Source organism: Lepisma saccharinum, chromosome 12 (assembly GCF_977018435.1).
Source record: "Lepisma saccharinum chromosome 12, izLepSacc3.1, whole genome shotgun sequence".
NCBI classification, from domain to species: Eukaryota; Metazoa; Arthropoda; class Insecta; order Zygentoma; family Lepismatidae; genus Lepisma; species Lepisma saccharinum.
This window is the reverse complement of record NC_139240.1, coordinates 68,278,978-68,290,051: the sequence shown is the minus strand read 5'-3', so window position 1 is coordinate 68,290,051 and position 11,074 is coordinate 68,278,978. Positions and strand designations below refer to the sequence as shown.

At 36.6% G+C, this 11,074-nt stretch overlaps 1 protein-coding gene across 1 annotated transcript in view; it reads left to right on the top strand.

Moving 5' to 3' along the window:
* LOC145996372 (uncharacterized) overlaps positions 1-5,536 on the top strand; it is a 71,580-nt gene extending 66,044 nt beyond the window's left edge. Inside the window, exon 2 of the mRNA XM_083132803.1 lies at positions 4,606-5,536. Within this exon, the coding sequence (XP_082988929.1) occupies positions 4,606-5,038 (433 nt within the window). The 3' untranslated portion in view covers positions 5,039-5,536. The remainder of the gene's footprint in view (positions 1-4,605) is intronic.
* The last annotated feature ends 5,538 nt before the right edge of the window (positions 5,537-11,074 follow it).

Genomic DNA, 11,074 nt, shown 5'->3' with positions numbered 1-11,074 from the left:
TTTACATCTTTTGGTTCGTTCATTGGTCTTGCTAATGAGCCTTTTAGGTCATGGCTGGATTGATTTTTACTTGAACGTGGATCATTAGATACATTCCCATTGTGTCTTTGTATATACTTCCTGGAACGGTATGTATATCTAGCTTCTGCAGCTTATATGCACGTTCTTGTTTGGAAACGTCGTGCAATATACCCAATGGATCATAGTTGATGATTGGAGGTTGTATGATTTCTCCTTCTTCCCTTTTTCGTCTTGCCAGAATAGATTCTCTCGTTTTCCTGCCTCCTCTCTTTCCTCGTTTCTTTGGCATCACCTTATACAAATTGACGGAAATATTAAGAAAATCGATCTCCCAGATAGACAAAGAGAAAATGGGTTAGTTAAAGATCGCCGCCTGGCCGGCGCTAACCTTAACTTGGAGCTGCAATAAATGCGCCTACCAAAATTTTGGGTGCCAGCCTTGAAATGGCGCTACACCTGGGAAAACAACCCAAAAACCGCACAAAACTCTCACTTCGTGGGAACCGTAATAGACTCAGAATCGTAATTACAATTCGACTTCTTTACTTTTATATAATGATCACTTATGCTATTACAGAATATTAATTACCCTTTCCACCTTATTTATATCCTGTTATTGTGCTAAGTTCATTTATTTATTTCATTATAATTATTATTAATATCTACAATCATTATTTCACCACATCAGCGCTTTCCCTATTTCCTTTTTACAATGGTAGCCGTTTTCTTGAGTGCTGCCATCTCTAGCCCACTTTCTAAACTGCTCTATGCATCATGAAATATAAGCTTCGTGCTTTTTGCATGCTGCCATCTATGATCCTCTACCTCAAACAACAACAATGCAGTTTGTGTACGTGACAGTTTGTATACGTGACATGGAGAAGGAACATGAGAAGGAGAGAGAGTGGGAAGATAGAATTGTAGGGGAAGGGAAGAAGAGGAACAAAAATAAGAGATTGAGAGAATTAAGAGAGCGATGGAGATGATAGAAATGAAGAAGGGACACAGGGTAAAAGACAGATAGAAATAAATGGTGAGAAAGAGAACTGGAGCGGAAGAAGAGGATGGAAAAAGAGATATAGTGTGGGCGACGGGGATAGAGAGATAGTGGGAGAGGAGAAAATAAGGAAGGAGATAAAGAATCCCTGTTTTTTGTTGACAGCGGCGTAGGTGAGTCTTTCGCAAGCGAGGATGGACCAAGGCAAGTCTAATTAAAGCCGTGGCAGGTGGCGGGAAAGCTGCGTTGCTAGGCGACCGGAGGAGATAGGTGACGGGAATGAACCCGTCAACGAAGCTTTTAAAGAAGAGGTACGCGTAGCCCCAGAAGGCTCCTTGAATCATGGGGACGCTGCCCCAGATGCGAAAGGCTAAGAGGAAAGTTTTAATCACGACGCGGGGCCCGGAGGGTGTTTTATACGGGGCCAGCGAGGGAGTGGTGGAATAAAATGCGAATGGGATTAAGCTCAACACGGAGTATGCGCGAAAGAAATAAGAGCGAAGCGGATTAAGCGCGAAAGGAGCAACAGCGAAAGGGATTAAGCGCGAAATGAACAACAGCGAAACGGATTTAGCGGGAAAGGAACAACAGCTAAACGGATTAGTGTGAAAGGAAAAACCGCGAAACAAATTAAGCGCAAATCCAAAATTGAACACTGGAATAAGCTCGAAAGGAACAACAGCGAAACAGATTAAGCGCGAGAGGAACAACAGCAAAACGTATTAAGCGCGAAACGAATTAAGCGTGAAAGGAGCAACAGCGAAACGGATTAAGCGCGAAATGAACAACAGCGAAACGGATTAAGCGGGAAAGAAGCAACAGCAAAAGGGATTAAGCGCGAGACAAAAAAAAAACAGCAAAACGTATTAAGCACGAAATGAACAACAGCGAAACGAATTAAGCACGAAATCAACAACAGCAAAACGGATTAAGCGCGAAATGAACAACAGAAAAACGTATTAAGCGCGAAACGAATTAAGCGTGAAAGGAACAACAGCGATACGAATTAAGCGCGAAATGAACAACAGCAAAACGTATTAAGCACGAAAGGAACAACAGCGAAACGAATTAAGCACGAAATGAACAACAGCGAAACGAATTAAGCATGAAATGAACAACAGCGAAACGGATTAAGCGCGAAATGAACAACAGAAAAACGTATTAAGCGCGAAACGAATTAAGCGCGAAATGAACAACAGCGAAACGGATTAAGCGTGAAAGGAACAACAGCGAAACGGATTAAACGTGAAAGGAACAATAGCGAAACTGAATAAGCGCCAAAGGAACAACAGCGAAACGGATTTAGCGCCAAAGGAACAACAGCGAAACGGATTAAGCGCGAAAGGAACAACAGCGAAACGGATTAAGCGCGAAACCAAAGTTGAACACCGGAATAAGTGCGAGAGGACCAACAGCGAAAAGAATTAAGCGCGAACGGAAATAGAGCGATAAGGACAAAGAGCGAACAAGTAAGAGGGAAGAGAGATTAAGCTCGGAACGGATTGAACGCGAACGGAATAATCTCGAAGGAATAAGCCCGGAAGGTACTACCACACTCGCTTAATCCATTTATCTGTTGTTCTGGCCACTAGGGCTGCGGGTGCATGCTTTGGGTATGTTGGTCCTTCTGTTGTGAAATGTTTCTTTGGGCTTCTTCAGCACGAATACAATCGACAGACGCTATCCCCCGCAAGCACTAGAGAGATGAAGCAAGAATCCACACACTCGAAATCAAATGCATGAGGCAAGATAATGCACAAAAACTCTAGCCTCAAACAAACATCTAAATGCATCAGATATTAGACATGCTGTAAAATGCATCTGATGTTTCAAAAAAATATTGTTCTCCTGTGGCACCCGGCACAATAACCAACCTCTATTTCTACGATGCCAGGGTTCCCGGGTTCGAATCCCGGTTAGAACATGGATGCTTGTATTTTTCCGAATTTAAAAAACAGTAATTTAGTAAAAAGGTTGATACATGTGAATACTGAGAAAAATGCGAATAACGGAGGGTACAGCCGCTTAGGGGTATTCATTAAAAATATATAGAGTGGTTAGCACAGCGCGATACTACGCGAGGGGTCCCAGGTTCAAATCCTAGCCGAGGCATGGGTGTTCTTTCTGAGTGTCCCTTCATCATTTTCATCACATCATTGCTCATCCTCATCGTTTCCATTAGCCAAAAGTGACAGATAAGCGACGCTAAATAACAGGAATCAAATCAAATCATATGTCGCCCTACTTACAAAACACGTATGAGTCAACGTGGTGGGTTATACAATTTGAGAACATGGGAAGGTACCGTGACAGGTGGGGTAACAACTAGGTTGAGGGTTCGAGTCATTCACGAGGAAGGTTTGATTTTCAAGTCAAAATCACGAATTTACACGTGTATATATGTTCGCTGTCTCTCACTAGAACGCTCGGATATGTGGGGACACTGCCTCCACGTCCCCTAATCGCCGCCGCTGCCTGTGGGGATGATGTGATCAGCACCATGCCCCTGGCTGCCTTTACCCCCCAGAGTTTCCTCCAGGTACCCACTTTATACGACGCTGGGTGGGTGTCGGAGCCCCTTGAACAGGCTGAAAACGTCCCGGTTCTTCCCCGCCGGGGATCGAACCCGTGTCTCTCGCATGGTAGTCAGACGCCCTAATGACTGAACTACCGAATTACTAAAAAGTGTTGACTTTAAATATGGTTTCAAAATATATATATAGATTGAAACCTTTAATTACCCTACAGTACTCTAGTAGTTTTTTAATAAATATATGTAGCTTATGTGTTAAATTATTAATATTATTATTACATTTATAATTAACTTAGTCTATGCATCAACTAGTCTGAACATTTATCTAAATGCAAAGTTTCAGCCCCAAAAATTATTTTGAGAATTTTTTGAAAATTTTTGAAAAAAATTCCTTTAAGGTATACGGAAATTTAAGGGGGAGTTTCCTCGAGCCTGGCCTTCACTTAATTTGCTTCAAAAATTAATTTCATGCGCTATGTAGGTTTCATTAACTTTTGTCTTCTCGCATAATATCTAAGAAAATAAAAGTTAAAATATACAAACAGTAATTTTACCTGTAGTATTATATGGATGTGAAACTTGGTCCTTTAAATTAAAATAGGAACATAAATGAAGAGTATTTCAAGATAAAATTGTTAGTATAATATTTAGATTTAAAAGGGATGAGGAGACAGGTGAATGGAGAAGGTTGCATTACGTAGAACTGCACAAGTTCTTTTCCTGTCCAGATAATATTAGAATAATTAAATCAAGAAGTCTTGGGTGGGCAGGCCATGTGACACGAATGGGAGAGGAAACAAGAGCTTACAGGATTCTTGTTGGGGAAACCTGATGGTAAGAGACCAGTAGGAAGCCCAAGTCGAAGATGGAGGGATAACGTTCAGAGGGACCTAAAGGAAATCGGTAAGGATGGAAAAGATTGGATTGATCTTGTCTAAGATAGGGACATATGCAAGGCTTGTCTTGCTGCAGCGATAAACCTTCGGGTTTATGATGGTTAGAGATTTAGTTAGTATGTTGATTTCACTTTCAACTGTTCCCTTTTCCTTTGCAGATGTGCACAGAAAATCGTAACCCAGCTTGAAGCTCATCCACCAGTTAGGCCTTCTTCGTCAGCGAGCAATACTACAAGGTCCCGCTCTCCCTTCAAGCCCATCAATAACAAAGAGGAGAAGAGGAAGGAGGAGAAGCGAAAGGAGGAGAAGAGGAAGGAGGAGAAGCGGAAAGAGGAGAAGAGAAAGGAGGAGAAGCGGAAAGAAGAGAAGAGGAAGGAGGAGAAGCGAAAGGAAGAGAAGAGGAAGGAGGAGAAGCGAAAGGAAGAAGAGAAGAAGGAGAAGAAGAACGAGAAGAAGAAGGACGAGAAAGCTGAGAAGAAGAAGGAGGAGAAGCAGGACAAGAAATCAGACAAGAAAGAAAACAAAGCTGAAGACATCAAGAAGGAGAAGTCTCCTGCAAGAAAATCCATTATTCTGCCCAAAAGTGAATAATGTTTTTTTTTTTAAGAAAAAACACATAAAACAGGTAGAGACAGTCATTTTTTTCTAATTCTGGAAAAATAACGTAAAGTGTGGCTAAAATAATGAGACTATTCGAATAGAAAATCGGGAAAACTTTCATCCCCCCCAAATATTCAGGTTTATTAAAATTTAGACATTAATGGTACCTTTGATAACCTGCTGGGACACCAGAAACAAAATCATGAGTAATTTTAATGATTTTACAAATGTAATAGCCAAACAATCCTGAATGCTATTTTCATTGGGTAGAAAAATTTTCGACGTGCCCCCCCTTCCCCCAAGTTAGATCACAAGTTACGCCCATGCTTGGAGGTACTTTACTATGCAGAAGATTTGATTTGCCACGAACCGTTAGGCTCAGTCAGGATTTTTATTTTAAACTTAGTTTGTCACAAATTTATTGTCGTCAGAATCCTTGCACCATGAGTTACTTCTCCACATGGCGATCACCATTGTTAATGCCCTAGTCATACGGGAGGAACACGCTTTATATAGGCGCTCGTCCAAGAAATCTGCCACGTGACCGAATTCTGCGCATGCTCGGAAAACAAAAGCGACACACGTGGCGCAAACGGAAACTAGCATTTTGACCAAGAATCAGGGAACTGATTTCTTCGACCAAGACCTACAAAAACTTGTTCCCTGGTATGATTAGTGCCTTTACTATACACGCGGCCATGTTGAGAAGTAAGTTATGGTGTAAAGCATTCTGACCATAAAGGAATTGGGACAAATATGTATACCCAAAGGCGTACCGAAAGAGGGAGCTGACGGGGACGTAGCCCATCCATAGTTGTGAGAAAGACAAATTATGGAGACATGTATAATTTACAAGTAAATTAAAAATAAAGTGTACCTTACAAGTTGTACAGTGGGATCCATAAGTATTACCAAGAAAATTGTCCATCACCAGGTTTACTCCCTTTGATTTATGCAATTTGAGCTTCAAGAACTGACACAAGATACCAATCAATCTGCTTACAAGCTCTGAACAAGTATACGTAATAATACATAGGATGAAGATAAAAACCAACGTAAATAGTCATGAACAATTTTCTCAGCAATACCTATGGATTCCACTGTATATGCAACTCTACAATATTTAATATAAGTGCATGTTTTCAGAATTAAATGTACGAAATTAAACCAATAGCATACATAAGACGCACTTTATGTAAATATTATTTTCATGAACATCATATGCCATAATTACATCTCATTACAATTGAAAACAGATTTTGATTTTGATTTTGAATCTTCGTCCAAAATAACAATATCTCTGGTACGCTACAGTGTGTCTCGTTTTTCATAAATCCTACTGGAACAGAAGGTTCTTTTTTTAATAATAGAAAGCGAAAAGGAATAAATATGTGATGGGCATTATTAATATTATTATTTTAACGCAAACTGTAAATACAAAATAAAGTTCGTGTTTTCAAATTGCATGTGGGAAATGTAAATGTTTCGAAAATGAACATACAATTGCGTATGCTACGTCTTTTGCGCCCAACAATGTTTCAACGTGGTGCAATAATGCATTATTTTAAAATCAATTTCATTGTTGTGAGAGATTCGTTTGGTTTTGTTATTCATATGGTATATTAGAGGTTTAATTTTAAGGTAATAGTAATATCCACAGTGGAGTTTTACCATTAATAAAGTAACTAAAATGGTGTTACGACTTAGCAGATGGTAACACTTATAAGGCTGGTAGACCACTTGTATTTGTTTGTTATTTTACGTCATTCATCCATTGAGGATGAATGGTGAATTATTGCAAATGTTATACCCGGGATTCAGTCTTATGAACCCTAGCCTTGTAGTTCGCTATGCTATAACCGTTTGACACGAAGGGTGTCTACGAAAGATGTATGGCGGCATTATTTCATCAAGAAATATCCAAGCTTTGTAATTTGTGCTCCGAACTGTCCCATGGTCGATTTGAACAGTTTATATATATTTAGAAATCGTTGTTTATATTAACTGCAGGTATCAGTTTTAAGATATCTGCTAGCTAGTTCGTTTTCATGGATGAAATCGTTGAAAATATTTATGTTCCATCATTTTTGGGTTATCAACTTTTCCATCCACGATTTACGTACATGCAACGGCATGGCCCTTGTGAAACATTTTCTAAATCAAAGCTGTGTCGAAAAAATTATAAGTTTACATATGCAAAGAAAATAACTGCCATAATACTATTAAAATTATAATACTAATAAACTTCCGATATCTCTGCATGATTCCATCTACCCATAATTTTATGTGCGACATTCCATTGTCATAGGTGGGACACACAAACTTAATTTTTTATATCAAAAAAACTATTCTACTGATGGTTAAGCAACATTTTTCTTGCAGTTGATGTGCAATGAAATGTGAAACTTAACACTGTTGATTATTACCCTTAGAATAACTTCACAGCTTTAAGTGAACAATTTTATGTCACGGGTGAGGCAGATAAAACACTGCCTCTTTACTTAATGTGAAATTTAATTTCTGTGAATTTTCAAATTGAAAAATAAATTATTAAAGAGACACAAAGAATTCTACTGGAGTTGAAAGGGAAATGTTACTGTTAAAGGAGAAATTAATTGGTTTTTTTTTGTTTTTGTTGGTGCCAGGGGTGACACACAATATAAAACAAAAGTAAAAATCAAAAAGTTACAGTGAACGAACAATATGTAAGATACCAATTACCTAACATAATTATGTATAATACTTGAATTTTTATGCAAATGACAATTTTAGATTCTTCACTTACAAGATAGGATAAAGTTACAGCATTGCAATTAATTTTAAAAAATTGAGGTTCGGGGCACTTTGACATGGATATGTATATACATGTATATGTATGTATGTATGTATGTTGAAATTTTGAGGCAATTTGAAAACTTAGATCAGTCCCTAATCAAATCTATTGAAGTGGTGCTGACAGTATTGTAAGTTTTCCCGATTTTCATCTGCACAAGCCACATAATATAATTATTACCAATTGACTGACCCTACCGTTTATTATCGTCTTGTACATATATAGTGTACATAGATAAGAAAGAATGACGTTTATTTGTAAACGTCGTTCTAATTGTAAATATGTTATATAACGTTATGTTACGTTACGTGGGTATTGAATTTGTAAACAAGGGTTATTTACATGTCGTAATAGACATGTGAACAATTAATATTTTATATTTTTACTTTGGCTTTGTACAGCTGGCGATTTAAAAAAAAAGTTGAAAAAATACATTCTTAATCCTTTTAGTGAACAGTAAAAACTTAATTTGTATGTTGGAAGATAATTTTTAAGAGAGAATTATTTTTAGCATGGTGCTATTTTTAAAGAGAACACAGAAGAAATGTTCAAATAATTGTGGTATGTTGGTACATTTTTTAAAATGAATACTTGTGTTTCCTTTCGTGCTTTCTTCGCTATTTCTTTCATTTTTTTGCTCTATTGTGGGAGGCGTCTGTCTGCCATCTTTATTTTAGACACTATACTTACATATGTAGGAAAAACACTTTTCACTACTACTGACTTGAAAAAATCATCGCATGGGTACAGACGAATGACGAAGAGTTTCTTGAAATATTTTTTTTCCTCACAAAGTTCCACACAAATTGCTTTTTGCAGTCTGGAAACCGTAGGTTGGGTGCAATGTTTTATTATTTCTGAAAATTTTTTGTGTATTTACTTTATCAGCAAGGTTTCCCCAAATTTTGATTTCTGGTGAGAAATTTCATCTGATCTTGGCTTCCGTAAAAATGTTAACAAAATGGAGTTCGCATGTAGCCAGTTGTAATAGTATATTGGTAGAATGGTTTATTGTAATGGGAACCAAATCGAGGATATGAATGATTTTAACACTATTCTTTGTGTGCAGTATTTATCTACAAATTTTGTAATATCTTCATGCTTTATGCACACCTAACTGTATGGAGACTTCACATGTCTGATTATGTGAATACATAAACCTGAAACAATTTAATGTGCATTACAAAAATCAAATCTTAGTTGCTGATTTACTTTGGCAATTTAGTTCACGATATACATTCTTGCTTACAAGTAATGGATTTTGAATCACACAGGTGCAATGATAGCTTTGAGTTACATTAAATCCTAGTTCTCATTATGTGAAAATATAGCAGTGCCAAAAATCATTCGATTCGTACGCAGTTCCAATACATTATATACATTAAAATATATTGCACCTTGGGTTTGAAGTATGATTTAGATATTGTAATGTAAACTTGCATTAGTCTCTATACGTGTGGATTCCGAGTAGTTGTAAAACTACATTTTCAAAGAAGCACTTCGTCACTTGACTGTGCCACTTGCAATAAATGATTAGAAGCAAAAATGAAATAATTTGCTTCGATATATCTATTTCTTTTTATTAATTAGAAACTATCTCTAATGTTCTCTACTATTTAAAAGTAGGTATTCTGTATCTATACTGTCGTTCTGTGTACATTGTTTTCCCAATTTGTAGAATCTGAGATGAAAATAATTCTACTGTAATTTATATCGGTAGCCTTTGGGATCACTAAACGTCCAACTAACTGCAGTAGTTAGTTTTACTCATACAATTGTTGGCAATAATTTATGAATAAACATATACGGAAAATTTTACTCTGTAGTCTCAAGATGATATGCTGGATGGATGTAACTTCCATCCATATTGTAAAGTTTCCCCCTTCACCCTTACGATTCATCTCACACGTATACAACTTACCCAATGATAGTTGTGGATATATGTACAGTTAATACATTTGACTCGCCGTCTTGTTGATATTAAAACAAAGTCTATTTTGGTAGTGCAAACACCCAATTGTAATTTTATGCGATTTCAGGAAAATGCATGGCGATTTATCTATATAAATAATAGCAAATTGTTCCATCGGTGTTATGTACCTTCATTTCTTCACATATCTCTGAAGCAAGTGATATTTCTGAATCTGAATCGTAATTAAGCCAGGCTTCTAAATCTAGTTTGCTCATTCTGCTTTGAACATGAGCCCACATATAAATTTAACACATAAATATATAATGGAAGATATTCCTCTCAGCATCTAATTTTAAACATTTTACATGAATGCTTGTTACGTTACTACGAAGCATGTTGAAAACCAGTTTGAATATGTATAATAATTGTCCAATGTCATTTTACCAAAATGTCTTCCATACAGTAGAAAAGGTATGATTAAGGTGAATGAGAAAAACATGCCAAAAGGTTATATGGAATATAAGCATTAAATTGTTTCAATATAAGGCAGTCAAGACCTGAGTCAAAGTATTACACTAAAAATATATGATTCAATTCCCAACCTTCCCTGGCGATCATAAGGTAGAGAGTATCAGTTTTAATGAAAACATAGAGTCTAAAGAAAATTTCAAAATTTGAGAACTTTCAAAAAAACTTCATAATAAGTTAGTATTAGTCAATCAGATGAATAATTAGTTACATTGTAATAATCATGTATCTATGTATTTATATAAATGTTTTGAGAGGTAGAAATATCTGGTATCTACTTGCTCGTGTAGATTGTACGAGAAAGTAGAGTATTTGTAAAGTTATCTCTGTAACTAAAAATTGAAGGGTGAGCCAATATAATCATTTCAAGTACGTGGTATCATTACAGGAAAGAAATTGTACATATTTTAGTATTGTGAATATAAAAAAATGTGTATGATCGTAATGTGTATACCATATGTTATGGTAGACCAGTAATGTAGATTTATGTAATTTCGAAGATGCATAATTACCATTGGAATTCATTAGCAATTTCATTGGAATACGAGCGTGGTAAAGTAATATGTTGGAAGATAGAACTATTTGGAAATTTATAATAGAACCAGCCGGATGTGGGTTTGTGATGGAATATGCACCAACACCATGAATTTCATTCTACATACTAAAGCAGACGATTTTTTACTTTGCAATTAGAGAAACTATTGGTAGCAAATACAGATGTGTTTTTTTTTATATAAAACGTTCTGATTATTTC